Genomic DNA, 17,301 nt, shown 5'->3' on the forward strand with positions numbered 1-17,301 from the left:
GAGAGAGAGAGAGAGAGAGAGAGAGAGAGAGAGAGAGAGAGAGAGAGAAGGAAGATGAGCAGAGAGGAATGTGGGGAAGGAAAGAGAGAGAAGGTTTCTTAAGTTTCAAGAATCATAATATGGTTTTCACAGGCAACATTTAAGAGTTAGAACTGAGTAGAGGAATGGCTTTAAAATTCTAAAGGAAAATTCATTTACAACTTTTCGCATAATATTAAAACAGTTCTTTAGGTATATGAAGACATTTTCAGATGTGTAGAGTCATGATTATACCTCCTACAGACATTTCCCTCAAGAAGTTACTGGAGGATGTGCTGAATCCAATTGAGGGATTAAACCACAAATAAGGGTGATTTTCATCCAGAAAGCAGGAGATTGACAGCCCAGAGGGATGAAGGCAATCGTGGGATAAACATTACGGGAGAACAGCAGGTCGTAGGCTCAGAGTACACAGCTCCAACTACAGTGAGCCCAGAAGGAGAGCAATTTCTTCAAGATGAAACTGCTTTCATATCCAATATTTCAACAAAATGAGAAAAGGTTTATTTAGTTCTAGAGTAGGGGGTTCCCCTGGCACCTAGAAACCTAAGCAAACCAATCAACAGGCAAACACACAAGATTCACAAATATCCTCTAAACCAAAACAAAAAAAAAATTGACATGAAATGGAAATGTAAACTTCATGACTTGGCTGTTAGCACTTATGTCACTAAAATATTGCCACAAAATGACTGGATGACTATGAAGGAACTCCATCAGAGGAAGAGTAAGATGCAGAAGAGAACTTGCGGGTAGGAGTAGAACACACTGTAATTTCTCACCTTCTAGAGATTGAGTCAATAGATAATGTTTTAGAAATAAAGATGTAGCATTAAGAACATCACATGCACTGATACAGGGTAAAGCTATAGAATGTGTTAAAAAAGAGAAGAAAATATATACACTTCTATAAAACAAGAAATGGAGGAGATGTATGATAGTCTAAAGTTTTAAAATGGAAAACTGTGTAAACTTCATTATTATTAAAATTATATGCATTAATAACTATTAGAAATATAAACTTGAAACAATAAGGAAAGAATGATGATCCCTGAGGTGCAACCTTCCAAACAAGGTTTTTGAAGATGGAAGAGATGCATTGTGTCACCTGTCTTTGTGATTATGTGTCTCTCTATTTGGGTACAGGAGTGAGTCTCAAGTTTTTATAGGTAACATGGGGAACAATAATGAAAAATTTAAAAAGAGAATTAAATTTATGAATATATTATGAATATCTGTTTATATAATTCTAAATGCTAAAATTATCAGAAACTGTGCATGTCTTACATTTTGACATGAAGCATTCATAACAGACAAGCCTATTTGAGGTCAAACTTCAAAAGGTTATCAGAATCAAAACCAGGAGCTTGGTAGCCACAAGGCCTGCCTTTTACATGGATTACACCTGGCTACCCACTGGGACCTATAAAGAGGATGGGACAGTCCATCTTGTGGCTCCTTCTTCTCAGACTCCCAAGGAAAATGCTGGCTTGTTGGACAAAGTCAATACGTGGTTTCTGATCTTTCAATGGCGTTTTGCTGAAGAAGCGTGAAGAAGTAAGGCTCTATGTATGAATTTTGTGTGGCTCCTCTATGAAACCTTAGAAGGAGGCTCCTAAAAGCCTCTGATATTTTCTAAAGACCCATCTCCTTAGTTCAAAATGATCCCCTTTACTCTTTTCCAGCAGCTAAATTCAGGGGATCTCTCAGATCAAGACAAATTCTAATTACTAATAGATTAATCAGCAAAAAGTAAAAGTTCACACTATAACTAAAAACACAAGTATTAGCTAGCTGAAGTCATAGAGAACTTAGCGTATGCTGGGCTAGTGCCCTATATTCATATCTCATCATAATACTCCTACAGTGTTGCTAATTATTATGTCTCCATTACTCCATCTGTAAATAGTGGGGTCAAATTTTGTTCTGATGCTCTTCATTATATTCAACCAGTGGCATAGAGTCACATTGAAAAATTTGGCAGCATTCTCAACAGATGGATCTTGTTAGAAAACAGATTCCTTACCTGGGTAAATCCATTAAATGAACCACCGGAAGCCTAGACAGAAATGGAAATCAGAGTGTGTTATTTTTTTCCCATCACTTTGATAAAATTAATAAATAACCATTAGACAAGTCAGAGAATAATAACTACCACACATTTTAAAATAATACAAAAGGTTGCTGTGCATGAAAATGCTGAGGAAATGTAAAAGACCATGCTGTATTATTTTAAATAGGCTGACAAAAAATGAAAGATTAATTTTACGATTATTGTTGGTATGTGGCTCAGTGCTAAGGAAAACCGACTTTCTTAATAATAATGAGAAGATGATTACAGAGAAGGACCATGAGGGGTTAAATAGCTCTCTTTCTAGGACGTACCTAAAATCCAGAAGGAGCTTTTCAATCATTTCTATAATCCATCATTTTAATGAACAGCAATTATGGGACAGTTTCAATGGGCCTGGGTAGAAACATTTCCTGTGTTCTTATTAGAGTAGAACCACTTCAGAAATAGTAAGCAAATTTGTACTGCTTGTGACTTAGCACATTTTTACTACTAAGTAAAAATGAAAGTAGAAATAATGGACTCAGAGAATGGAATGGTAAGAGAAGATTCTTATTAATTCTCAATAGTAGTTATTCTGCTTTGGGAGAATTTTTTTTTTTTTTTGGTCAACCTATTTGTGATTGGTTTGCACAGATTTGAAGAGGTACATGACAATCTGTCCAGGAGATCAATTAGACCTCCAAGCAGATAGTGATGGATAATGAAGTAGGTAAGAGACATTAGGAAAAACGGATCCTACGGAAGTCTTTGGCTAGTCTATGCTACATACTGGGGTAAGTACCTCGTCTTTATCAGCCTCTATTTCTTGGTACAACAATCCATATCTCTGGTTAGCAATTTCATCTTCAGATAAATCTGAGTTGTTGATGTCATTGTCTTGGGAACCATCAGAACTCTCAGTGCTAGTGTTCCAGGAGGTTCCCAGAACCAAAGGTCTAGCTATCTCCTGACTCTGTTCTGGGCAGCTAGCAATGGCTTGTTCCCCACTTACATCTGTTTTACTCTCAACCACATTTACATGTTCCCAGCAATTATCTATGGCTCTCATATCTCTTATAGGCTGGTGGTTATTAGAATCCAGACAATTGGTAAATCCACTTGCTTGGCTATCTGGTATCCCAGGGAATTCTGGTACATCCATATTATTTACTGATGAATTTAAGGTTGGCTGACAGATTTGACCTGGATCTGTGTTTGCTATTCTTGGCAAGTTAATGGAACAACTATATCTCTCAGTTGTTGTGCTTTCCGACCCTTCTATTAATGAATCTTTTCCCTCAGATGAATACTGATCTCTTTTGTTTGCATCAGTTTCCAGGGAATAATTAAGGCTCATCCCAGACTGAACTGACATTTTTGTTGATAAAACAACATCCTGATTGCTATCCCTGTCATACCCAGGAGTATTTAACATATTCTCACACTGAATTTCTTTAACATCTGCCCTGTCCTGTGCTGGGTAATATATCATCGCATGGTTGCAAGGGTTTATTAAATTATTCTGTATGTCTTTTCTAGTTAAATCCCATCCCTCTGGACCAGCATCTTCAATATTAGATACAGAGTTGGTCCGGAGAAGAGGTAGAGTCAAATTGTCTGCATAATTGGCAGGTTTAGCTTCAGAACCTTCTGTATTTTCACAATTATTGATTATTACTTGAAACCTATCATGTGGCCCTTGGTCTCTGTTACCAAATTCATCTTCCATATCTACTTCTTTCATGTCATTTTCTAATAGGTCAGTTTTCTCAAAATAATTTTCATAGGTTTTTACACTTTCCTTACAACTCACTCTTAGATCTTTCATAGTTTCCATTTCACTAATTTTGAAGGCCTCCTGATTCTGCTCTGCTATTGTTTGGGGATAATTTACTGCTTTGTTTCCTGTACTTTCCTGTTCTTTCTCTTCAAATTCCTCTGTATCATTTACTGCCTTGTTATCAACAGTTCCAGTGTCTACCTGCTGACATGTCTCCACACCTGCCCAAACAGAATCTTCTATCTTCTGTTTCTCTTTTTCTTCATCTGACTTTTTAACATCTTCATGACCTTCTTTGAGCAGGCCAGCTATTTCCATGGCTGGCATCTCTGCATCAAGTAATTCACATGGCTGTTCCATCTCCATAGTAGCAGCAATGGTAACTCCAGCCCTGTTCCCGGGGTTTGGGGACAGCGATTCATTTCCACCTGGAGGGGCTGGCCCCAGGACATGCTCACCCTGTTCGGCTACAGTGGACCAGTCAGCAGAAGAAAATATTATGGTGGATAATCTCATGTCTTTCTTTGCTTCAGAGAGACATGCAAAGTCTTCTTGAGTCATACTTGGGGTAATTTCCTGGCTGACACTGTCTGTACTAGCATCAGGGCCCCAAGTAAATGCAACTATGTCATTTTGACATCTTTGAATTTCTTCAGCCAACCCACTGTCTGGAGTTTCCTCCATGATCAGGTTACACAGGGAAAGACTTTTTGAAGAGTCAGTCTTTAAAATATGCAGAAAAGCAAAGAAAAAGAAAACATAAGATGAAATAGACCATGGTAAGATTTGATGAGAAACACAAAGCTCTTCATTAGGGTGACACCAGTTAAACAACTAGAACGTGTTTAAATTAGTTGACTTAAGGTTAAATCTATGACTAGAAATGCCATGGGGAAAAAAGTTCATTCTAAAATTCACCTCGTATATAAACAATGTTAAATATTTTAAATTCCAGAATTTTCTGGATATTTACTTACCGGTTGTACCAAATCAGTGCTTGTCTGTATGCATTAAAAAGAAGAAGAAGAAGGGGAAAAATTCACTGGCAAATTAAAATCTCATGCTATTTAGAAACTATATTCTGCTGAAGGCTATTGCTTTTGTTGGTTTGGGATTCAATTTGACAACTGATTTTGCAATAGGAAAGATTTGTTCTAAAGTTAAGACTGCTGTGGAAAAGGTATAATTGAAACACAAAGTCTCTGTGATTTTTTAGCATTAGCAAGGATATTTTACAGCTGGTCCATTACTTCAGCTTTAGCAGACTCTGAAATGCAAAGTTTCAAATAAACAAGCAAGTCTGAGAACACTAGAATAAGATCAAGCACTAGAGGTCAAGAAATTACAGAGTATCATATACTCTGACACAGTTATCTGAAGAAAATCTTCCCCAAACTCATCTTTCACTTGGTTTCACCTTTTGAGGTAGGTCTATGGGTGGAGAATGATCTGATATTAACCACTGTGACTCCCTGAGGGACTCTCCTGATGTTCTTCCCTCAACCTAGAAGTCATTTTCTGTAAACAAGGAAAAATCCCTGGGATGTTGAAAAGAATAAGAACTATGAGCAATTATGTTCATCATGCATTCTTACCATTCCTAAGAAGTCTGTCCTCTGAAATAGTCAGAAGCTCCTTTTATATAATACCTTCCTCCTCACCATACCCCTCCCAGCTAGGGAAGAAAACTGCTTTACAGCTTCAACTAAAGATATGAAATATGCGAATAAAAAAAAAAGGACTAAAGACTCTGCATTGTCCCCTTAATTCCAAGAAAATTAATATAGAGTTGAGGCTAGAATTCAAACACCCTGAATGTCAACCCATCCATCATTTTGTGTGTGTGTGTGTGAATAAACAAGTAATACCAACTCACTACAAAAAGTATAACTTAGTCATAGGTTGTTTCACCCTTTCAACTGATAGCTTTAGCTCTTCTCTTGAGAGCTTTCCCTGATTCTCAAAGAATCCTAAAGAATGCAGTATAAACCTGCTGTTCCAGAAAAGAAGAGAATGACCATCATTCTTTGAAGGGGAAAAAGTAACAATGTCATTTCAGAATACCAGACCCACTAAGAAAAAAAAAAAAAAAGAAAGAAAGGAAACATGAAAATCAAGTTGGGTTCTTAAGACCACATAACCAGAGTTTTTCCATGACAAAGGCCCTTCCCTAAGAGATTCCAGACTTGATACAGGTGCCACTGGTCTCCTAATTTCATGGTACGAATGTAGCACCACAAAAATCTGTTCTAATCTCTTTCCCAACTCTAAGTTCTGGGAATACTCATCCTTGAACATCAGACTAATGGAATAAACACCATCAGGAATAATATCTATTTTTTTTAATACAAACCACCCAAAGGGCTAAACACTCTACAAATATATTATTATTTAATTCTCTCACAAATCTCTCAGATTGGTGTCATTATCCTTATTTTACAGATGAGAAAACTAGAGGCTTGGAGAGTTTTAGAAATTGCTCAGAGTCACAAGATTATAAGTCACAAGATTATAAGTATAAAGTTAAGAGTCAAATCCAGAGTAGTGTGGATCTAGAGCTTAAAATGTTATTAACCAAGCTTCATGAAATATAACAATGAAAAAAATGTTTCCTATCACTTTGCATTTTTTCATCTACATTTGACCTATATTCTATTTAAAAGCAACCACATATATGCACACCTTTCACTACACTAGCTCCTCTGGCCAGCAAGGTCCACAGGAGAAGCAAATGGATACAACTTCACATTCTTGACCCCTAGTGATCCAGCAGTTGGGACCACCGAAACACTTTTCTCTCCCAGGATCTCTATGTTCCTGATATACACAGAACTGTTGAGAGTTAAAGATTATTCTAGGGTAATATGCTATCAATAATATAAGGATCTTCTTTCCATCACAAGTGAAATAAAATGTAATAAGATTTCCAAATTTGTACACATCATTATGGCATTTGCCAGTAAATGGATGGAGTTGTAGAATATCATGCTAAGTTAAATAAGCCAATCCCCCAAAAACAAAGGCTGAATGTTTTCTCTAATATGTGGATGCTAATTCACAATGAGGCAGAGGGCACTAGAGAAGAAGAGCATTATCTTAAATTAGGTAGAAGGAAGTGAAGAGAGGAGAGGGGATGGGATGTGGGGATAGGAAGGACAGTAGAATGAAACAGACATTATTACTTTATGTATATATGTGACTGCATGACCATTATGATTCTACAATATGTACACTCAGGAAAATGAGGCATTATATCCCATCTATGTATGATAAATCAAAGTGTATAAATGCATTCTACTGTCTAATTAAACTAATTAAAAATTAAATTAAAAAAAGATACATTGAGTTATTAAAGGTCTTACCGTCCATAAGTCCCAGGGTAATGTCTGAAAGGAAACATACAAAAATATTATTAGTATATAAATTGTAAGCATCTGAAGAAATACAGATGTAAAGATAAATACGGAAAGGTGATCAAAATTCTTGAAATTGCAAACTTTTTTTTAAGCATATGGTAAAGCACTGTTCACAGAACTTCTTTTATAATGGAACTGCTCCATATCTTTCCTATCCAATATGTTTTCCACTATCACATGTGACTCTTGGGCACTTGAAATATGCTGATGTACATAAACAAGTTTGAAATTTTACATAATTTTACTTAAGTTTAACTCATCATATGTGGCCAGTAGATACCATATTGGATAACAAAATTCTAAACAATTTGCCTTTTGCTATGTAAGTAGAAAACTATAGGTGAAATATGATGAATGGGGTTACTTTAACACATACACACACATACACACACACACACACACACACTCACACCATTAAAATAAACAAGGTGTCCAGATATTAGAGACTAATTATCACAACATTAAAGAAATAGAGATCTTAATCACTGCTCATGCTATTCCTCTATCACATTCAATAGGATATATTATGATCATTTTGATGGCAAATAAATCCCAGAAAAGTAGTTCTTCAATTTTCTAAATTAGATAACACACAGCTAAAATAATTGGTAATCATGTAAATTACCAGGGTGCCCACGAGGACATAGGAGCAGATTACACCTACTAGTGAAATTTCAATTATAAAGTCTATTGATCCTGAGGATTGAATCCAGATAGTTTAAGTGACTTCCACTGTGGGTGGGAAGACTGGGGAAGATCTTTCTTATTTCCTTTGTGATTGAGAATCACTGCTGAAGCCACATTCCTTCATATCTGTGTTTTTTGAGGCTAGAACATGTTCACCTTCTTGTTTGAGGTCACTAAATGTGAACAGAAATCTAGAAAGCCTGGCACTCCCACTTTAACTCATGGTTTCCAGAGGAGATTATAGATGTTTCATTTGGATTCCGTACAATAGAGAGTGGATCCTGTGTTTCTAACTGATTCCCCCATACCATGCACATAACACACTTGGCCTGGGCTCAGTTTAACTGAACTGAACTGCCTGTTCTCTATCTCTATGCAGCTTCATTTTTCTCCGGCTTAAAACTTTCTCATAGAAAAAGAGACAGCAGAGTAGAATCGCTCCATTCAAAGGCACACTCTTTTTGTACATGGATTCCTGTTTTATCTAATATGCATTTTTGATTGTACAGATGGTTTCTGCTCCCTTGCTTCACAGGTCCTGAAGAAGTAGAAACCATGTAAGCCAGTACACATCTCTGCATACTGCAGACAGCACCAGTGTTTTCTGCAAAGGAAGGCAGCTATAGGAAACACCATGCTTATCACTCCTCAGGATCATGAAAGGATGTGTTAGCTCACATGGACACTGCAGAGATCACAAAATGAGGTGTTCTGCTAGCAGCAAGAACATCAGTTGAAAACAAGAGGTCAGCCATGGGTAAAGAAGATAATGTTGAGTAAAGTAGAAGGAAGGCCAGCAGAGTCTAACTGTCTTGTGCTTACTGTCACTCAGCCTAAGCATTTCTTCTTTAGGGAAAGAGAAGAGATGTGATTGGAGCTGGACAACAAGACTACTCTGCAGTGAGATGACTCAATTGCAGCCCCCTGGAGACCAGAGAAATTTACTACCAGGCCCCAAGGAAAGAATCCAGGGATACACACAGAGTTTGCCCTGCCCACAGAGTGTTTCCTTTAGAACAAAGACTTTTGAACATATAATCAAAGTGGGGATTTTTGTTTGTTTCATTCTGAGAGAACCCTTTAAGCAGAGAATGGCAGTGTACATCTGTAGTCCCAGAACTTGGGAGGCTGAGGGAGGAGGATCCCTTGAGCTCAGGAGTTCTAGGCCAGCATGGGCAAGATAGTGAGATCCTTTAAAAAAAATCTGTATTAAATTCTCACAAAGCTGCATAATTTATGGGTTAATTATAAGTTGATATAAAAGATGTTTCTCCCTTGATTTAAATTAATAGAAATACTATGGAATCTCACCCACTATTTATAGCATCCACTGCAGAAACTTTTGCTTCTTCCATGAAAATAAGGAATTTTGCAAGTAAGGTGGAGGAAGCCCCAAGAATTCTGCTATCTGCATACAACACCAGAACTTTGAGAAGGATGTGTATGTGATTACCTGGACATACATTTTCTACTTTTCTTGACCACCAGGTAGAACCCTCAAACTTGTTAAAGTCTACTACTCCAACATTTCCCAAAATATATTTTAGAGAACATTCCAATGAATGTTAAGAAAAGTTTGATTAAAGCAGTTCTACTATCAACCAAATTAGGGAAACTAAGTTAAACAAATAGTTCTGTGAGTGTGTGTTTATAGTTGCATGACTTCTAACTGCCCTTCATATTCTAATGCATATTGTTAATAATTTCCTATGAGAGGTTCAGCTTTCCAAAATATTTATCCAAGAGACCCATTATTTTGCAAGACATATTTAAGGTTAGTGTCTGGCCTAGTTAATTGGCTACCTATTATAATATTAGACTTTTACTGTTATTATTTTACAATAGGGAGGCCTTTAGATACCCAATCATGTTCTAGAACAAAGAGCATGGATTAGAGAGAAGCCTTATTTATCTAGGTCCATATTGAATAATTTGTTCCCCAGTGGTTTACTGTAAAGTACCAATAAGGCTTCATTCAGTAAATTGAGCTAAGTCTTAATTTCACAACAAACTTTTATTAATTAATTTATAGTATATTCTAACATCTTTGGAATTGTCCAAATTCAAATGTGAAGCCCCAGTAATATCTGAAATATTGATATATGAGCTAGGAGCACAGATCAGGGATACAGCATGTGTTGAACATGCATGAGACTCTAGGTTTCATCCTCAGCATCAAAAACAAACAATAAACACCAAATTTTGAGTCAATTTCATTCTACTAACATAGACAATTGTAAACCAACCATATTCCAGAGGAATCATATGCAGGCCATCAAAGCACCTGCTATCAGTATCTCTGACAGAGAATCTTTTTTACAATAACTATTGGAATCAAATCGAGAGCAAAGAAATGATGAGCAAGAATACATTTGGATAAGGAAGGCCAGTTCAAAATCAAACTGTAATCAGGATTACAAAAGGGGATTTCTGCAAGGTGAAAGATGAGCACAACACTATTAAGTCCAGACTCTCAAGACTGTAAAACTTTTCTATTGGGTCATAATCTCATGGTTATTTCAAATATGCCTTAACTTGCAAAATGCAAGGAATAAACTAGAGAAAAAAAGGAAGAAGAATAATAAACCCAAAGCCAAAATGAGAGTTTTATTGAGGGAACTAAACCAACATTATCATGGAAGCCTGGACACTTTTGAGAGCAAATGTTCATTACTCTATGAGAAACAATTCCTGGGCAAACAGGAATGTATGGTTATGCTAGCCCTGTGGGAAGAGAAAACTAATGGTAGGGGGAGGTAGGGAGAATAATTGATGTTGAGGGCCAAGGATATAGCTCAGTGGTATAGCACTTACCTAGCTTGTGCAAGGCCCTGGGCTCAATCAATAGTACCAAATAAATAAATAAATAGAATAATTAATATTGATAAGATCCTCTTTATACCCACCCTTCCTATCAGGAAAAGCTCACATGTAAGACAATGCAAGAAGGTTTGGAGGATTAATGGTTGGGTTATATCTTTAAACTAATCAGTGAATTAATCCCTAATGGGTTAACTAAGTGGTAACTGGAGGCATGTGGGGTGTGGCTGGAGTTAGTGGTTCACTGGGGATGTGGTTATGAGGTAAATATTTTGTATCTGGAGAGTGGAGTCTCTCTCTGCTTCCTGATCATCATCTGAGCCACTTCCCTCTGCTATACTCTTCCTCCATGATGTTCAACCTCACCTTGCGCTCTGAAGAATGGATTCTGCTGTCTATGGATTGATACCTCTGAAATCATGAGCCCCTAAATAAACTTTTCCTCTCCTAAAATTGTTCTGGTCAAATCTTTTAGTTGTAGCAGCAAAAAAGCTGACTAAAACACTGATCAAAGGTAATAGTCAATTTGAAAAAGACAGCTGTCATTGGTTTTTATTGAGCTTCTGAAGGTTTATGAAATATCATCCTCAAACATCTATAAATCACTTGATACCTGAGACATGGGTGAATGGGTCACTCCAGCAGAACCCGCAGATACCACCTCAGGCTTGAAAGGGTCAAAGTCCAAATCCAGTAAAGTCTCCTCTTTCTTCACCTCAGGGACTTCATTCTGTTAAAACCAAGCAAATAATGCATCAGCTTAACCTGATTCAACTTCATGATATATCTCATAGAGATACCCTCTAAGATAATTATTCATCTCCCCCAAACATACTGATAGTTTACCATTTTGTGGCTCATCCACACACTTCTAAATTCACTCATGTGGTGAGAAATAACTAGCTCCTCCCTGACTAATCTACATCACAATAGGACATGTTTCAGGCTCCAGTTCCTGTTCTTTGTCCAGTTAAAGTCCAATCAGTCAATAAATAAGGTCTTTGAGAGGTATCCTAATGCTTCTCAGATGCAGGGATCTCCTTCACTGTTAGCTCAGAGAACTCAGGTCAAACAGTTAAAGATGAAGAAAGACATAAAATAGGTCAAGACTTATACCATTTTATAGTATCCCACTGTTGTGATGCTCCTAGGTGAAACCAAAGAAAGAGACCAATGTGTACTGCTGACCCTATCTCACCTGCCCCATCCCCTCAGGTTGCCCTATCCCTTAATTTAGTTTTCATATGATCCATTCTTCATGCATATTATTGTTTCCACTGTTTGTACGTGAGAGGGAAAGTGAGAAAAGAAAGAGAACTCTCTGGGAGAGAGCCATGCCCCCTAACATTCTCTGCAAGATGATCCCCCACAATAACACTATTGATTAGAAAAGAGGTAAGCCAAATAAGACACAGGATGAAAGTCCTGCTATGATAGTAACAAAAACCTAAAATATTAAGCACTAACACTTGTTCATTTACTTGTGGTATCATCACATAGGCAAAAGACAAGGGCTTGTGAAGTTTGTCTAACCCAGGCTCAAGTTACACAGTACAGGGTAGAACTGAGCCATAATACCCAAGAACTATGCAACAATGAAGAGAATTGCAGTGAGTTTCACACAAATTCAAATTAAATGTTTTTCATATTTGATAAGTTTCATTTTTGAACATTTTGTCATCTTGAAATTAACAGGTCATACCAATGGGTAAATTATTACATGAAAATAGAAACGTTTGGTGCAAGATATTTAAAGCATAGGAGTTATTTCCATTATTATTGGTCATGAGCATTAACTTTTCAAAACTTAAAAATGGATGAAAAGCTGGGGGGAAGGTGCAATGAATGATAGTTTGTTTAGCATATCCACACTCACTGTGAAAGGAAAGCTCTGCTTATATATCAGCTTATTAGCCTTATTAGCCTTTTCCATTTTACAGCATGATTGCTCATCATATACTTTTTAAAGTTTCATAAGGACAATGTTCTCTGAGAACCTTTCTTTCTTTAATAATTATAATCACAAAGCCAATTCTATTGCCCTGTATTCAAAATCTGCATTACTTTTGGTTTTCACCAATTTTTGTATTTGTATTAAAATTATATATTTTAACTTACACTTAAGAATGTTCAAGACATTGCTCTAAGAACTTGATGTATCTGAACATCACCCATGTCAATGAACTTTGGTGCATTCTAGTGATGTCAATATTATTGCCTTTAAAATGGTGACTTTACCATATACTCCAAACTGCATTTTTTCTGCATTGTCTAATATAATCCCTACACAAAATCAAGTGGGAAATGATATCAGTCCCCACTTGCAGGAACCAGAACAGGTTGAACAAGGCTATTTATTGCTCTATTCCTATGCTGCAGTGCAGGACCACATCAAGTCGTCAATGATTCCAGTGCCTTCTGGGCCACTGCTGATCTCACATCTCTCAAACAGGGACCCCAAGGATCTGCAAGTTCACCATACAAATTTATGAGACACAAATATGTCCTTTATTCCCTCATGAGCCTAAAAAATATACTTAAGGAAGCATGAATGAAAATTCAGAGATCATGTATGAAAAGAGGGTTGCACTAAAGTGGGCTATGCTCAGACTGTGGTTGAGACAATCTGTAGTTACACCTCAATTTTGCAACTTGCTATGTGCATCTCCCTGAGCTTCTTTGAGACTTGTTTTCTTCATGCATAAAAAAGTGGTAACAATACCTAGTAGAATTACCATGAGTAATAGACAATAAATGCACTGTACATAATATAGAGAGGATACTTAGATGAATGCTAATATTATTAATGACTATTAACAACATAGCTCTATAACAACATAATGACTGTTAATCCATAGCTCTGTATAATTACTGTCATCAAATATTCATAGTATTTCTTTGACTGCCTTCAAAATGTGCATCTGTTTTCTTAAAGCTCAATTTCTACTAGTTTTACCACTTAATTATGAGAATTATCTTTTAAGACATATATATCAAAAATATTTTCATAGAGCTCAAAAAAGGACAAAAAGGGATTGCCTGTTTACAAAATATTACGATTTAAAGGGGCAAAGAAGTACTACAACTTCATCATTGTGTCTTGAAACATAGTGAGATGTAATATCCCTTAACACAGCAAGAGAAACTAATCCTTTCCCAGGCATTTCACCTACCTCATCCTTACAGTCTAATCTAGTGTGGTCCTGGTCCCAACATTCTAAGTTCTTGGTGAACTTGATCTTTAGTACTCTTTTTGCCAAAAAGAGACTGGAAGAAGTGACCTGGAATGTGCTTCTATGAAGGGAATTAGCTATGGAAACCACAATGGGGGAAAGCCATCCAACGGGAATGTATTAGAAGTTAAACTAATCTTCTATGCTGTGTTTCATAAGGCTTCTTCTCACAGGGACATCTAAGTTTATCTGTATAGCACTGGACCTCTTCTGACATGCATATACAATGTGAGCATGAACCTTATGACTGGAAGTTGCTCATTATAGATGGATTTTATTTCCCTGTGCTTTAACGTAGGGCTGACCATGTGTCATACTTTGGCCATTGGGTATTACTCAATATAGTGTAAGCAAAGTAATGAAATGTGCTTGCATGGTCAATTTGCATTTTTGTGTTGTTTTGTTTTCCTGCTATTCACTTTGAAATGTGCAGCCATGGATAATCACTGGTCCAAGGAGGAAGAGACACATGGAGCACACTTAGAATCATCTAATCAAACTTCCCCAAACCAGTGAGCTGGTGTAATGCTTAAAAGGAGCTAGAGAAAAAGAGACACATCACATAGAGAGGAGTCAAAAAAAAGATCACAAGATTTCTCACCAGAATTAATGGAAGCAAAGAGACATGGGAGCACATCTTTAAAGTTCTGAGAGAAAGACACTGCCAACTTAAAATTTTATGCTCCTTGAAAATGCTTTTTAAACCCCTTTCTTTGATGCTCATGAGACTCAACTCAAAGTGGATCAAAGACCTAGTCACTAGGTCAAAGACCCTGTGTCTAATAGAAGAAAAAGCAGGCCCAAATCGTTACCATGTCAGTTTAGAAACTGACTTCCTTAAAAAGACCCCTACAGTGCAAAAAATAAAATCAACAATCAATAAATGGGATGGACTCAAACTAATAAAGCTTCTTCTCAGCATAGAAAACAATAACATTAACAGAGAGCCTACAGAATGGGAGAAAATCTTTATTACATGTACCTGAGATAGAGCACTCATCTCCAGGATATATAAAGAACTCAAAAGACTCAACACCAAATAAATAAATAAATAAATAAATAACCCAATCAACAAATGAGCTAAGGAACTGAACAGATACTTCTCAGAAGGAGATATACAATCAATCAAACATATGAAAAAAATTTTTACATCCCTAGCAATTAGAGAAATGCAAATAAAAATTACTCTAAGATTTCATCCCACTCCAGTCAGAATGTCTATTATCAAGAATACAAGCAACAATAAATGTTGGTGAGGATCCACATTGGTGGTGGAACTGCAAATTGGTGCAACCAATCTGGAAAGCAGTATGGAGATTCCTCAGAAAACTTGTAATGGAACCACCATTTGACCCATGTATCCCACTCCTTGGTTTATACACAAAGGACTTAAAATCAGCATACTACAGTGACATAGCCACATAGCAGCTCAATTCAGAATAGCTAAACTATTGAACTAACCTATGTGCCCTTCAACAGATAAATGGATAAAGATATTGTGCTATCTATTCACAATGGAATATTACTCCACCTTAAAGAAGAATGAAATTGTGGCATTTGCAGGTAAACAGATGGAACTGGAGAACATCATGCTAGATAAATTAAGCCAATTCCCCAAATCCAAAGGTCAAATGTTTTCTCTGATATGAGGATGCTAATTCACAATAAGGTGGGAGGGGCTAGGGAAAAATAGAGGTACTTTGGATTAGGCAGAGGGGAGTAAAGTGAGGGGAGGGGGTATGGGAGTAGGAAGGATAGTAGAATTAATTGGACTTTAATACCCTATGTATATGACCAGTGTGATCCTATGTCATGTACAACAAGAAGAATAAGAAGTTATAGTTTATCTATGTGTGGTGTGTTCAGTATGCATTCAACTGTCAGGTATATCTAATTAGAAAAAAATAATAAATAAATAAATATGTCTTTTAAAAAACAAAAATTAAATGAATACCTTTCCAGATGTACAACAGAAAGAATAAACCACCATTAGAACCACATTAAAATTAATATGGAAGGACATCTTTCAGGTAGAAAATGATAAAAAATGGAACTACAAATCTACAAAAGGGATGAAAAACACCAGAAATGATAATGGAATAGGTAAATATAGATGATATTTTGTATAGTTTTGTGTCTTTAAAAGATAATTGAGGGTTTAAAGAAAAATAATAACAAATTTAAAGTGAATTTTATAAAATAGGTAAAACTAAAAACCATGAAAACAGCACAAAAACAAGAAGCAGAGAATTGGAAGTATACCACTGTGAGATTCTTCTCTTTGTATTATATCTGAAATGGTGTCATATCATTTGAAGGTACACAATGATAGTTAGCATGCATACTGAAAGCCTTAAAGGAACAATTAACAATACAACAAGCTAGGATAATAAACAAAGAAAATAATAAAAATGTTCAAAGAACCCCCTCAAAAAAAAAGAGAGAAAAAGAGATAGAAAGGCTAAATGAACAGAGGAGACAGCAGAAAAAAAATATCAAGGTATTAGATTTAACCCTCACCATATTAATAATCACCTTGAATGGAAAATGGTCTAAACAATGCAATCAACAGGGGGAGATTATCGAACTGGATAAAAAAAAAATCCACTTAAATACTCTCTAGAAGGAACTAACTTCAAATGCAGAAACATAAATAGGCTTAAAGCCAAAGGATGGTAAAAGATATAGGTTTGGAAGAAGTTACCAAACATCAAACAAAGTAAATTTAAAATTAAAGAAGATAACCATGGATAAAGACATTTTCTAAAATAAAATGCAGTCAATTCCTATATACTTATAAATTAAAGAGCTTCAAAATACCGAAAACAAAAAACAAAAAAGTTGCAAAGACAAATATAAAAGCACATAATTTTACAAGAAAAAAATAATACCCCTCTTTCAGTAATTTAAAGAAAAAGCAGAAAGAAAATCAAGGTTAAAAAAAAATTAGACAACACCATGACCTATACATGACCTAATTATACTTTTCAAATCCTCTACCCAACAAGAGAAGAATATACTTTATTTTCAAGTGCACATGGAAATGTAACATGATAAGCAATAGTGAGGAATACAAAAGTGGTCTTAATAAATTTTAAGGGGCTGGGGATGTGGCTCAAGCGGTAGCGTGCTCGCCTGGCATGCGTGTGGCCCGGGTTCAACCCTCAGCACGACATACAAACAAAGATGTTGTGTCCGCCGAAAACTGAAAAATAAATATTAAAATATTCTGTCTCTCTCTCTCTCTCTCTCTCTCTCTCTTTAAAAAAAAGC

The 17,301-nt window shown here is 36.2% G+C and overlaps 1 protein-coding gene across 2 annotated transcripts in view; it reads right to left on the bottom strand.

Annotated features, from left to right (window-relative positions):
* Positions 1 to 17,301, bottom strand: part of Amph (amphiphysin) — a 216,667-nt gene that overhangs the window by 33,989 nt on the left and 165,377 nt on the right. For both annotated transcript variants that reach the window (XM_048786476.1, XM_048786475.1), the window contains exons 12-15: positions 11,409 to 11,525; positions 7,235 to 7,258; positions 4,850 to 4,873; positions 2,066 to 2,098 (exon numbers count right to left, since the gene is read on the bottom strand). In XM_048786476.1, coding sequence (XP_048642433.1) covers positions 2,066 to 2,098; positions 4,850 to 4,873; positions 7,235 to 7,258; positions 11,409 to 11,525 — 198 coding nt within the window. The remainder of the gene's footprint in view (positions 1 to 2,065; positions 2,099 to 4,849; positions 4,874 to 7,234; positions 7,259 to 11,408; positions 11,526 to 17,301) is intronic.

Source organism: Marmota marmota, unplaced genomic scaffold, assembly GCF_001458135.2.
Source record: "Marmota marmota marmota unplaced genomic scaffold, marMar, whole genome shotgun sequence".
Taxonomy (NCBI): domain Eukaryota; kingdom Metazoa; phylum Chordata; class Mammalia; order Rodentia; family Sciuridae; genus Marmota; species Marmota marmota.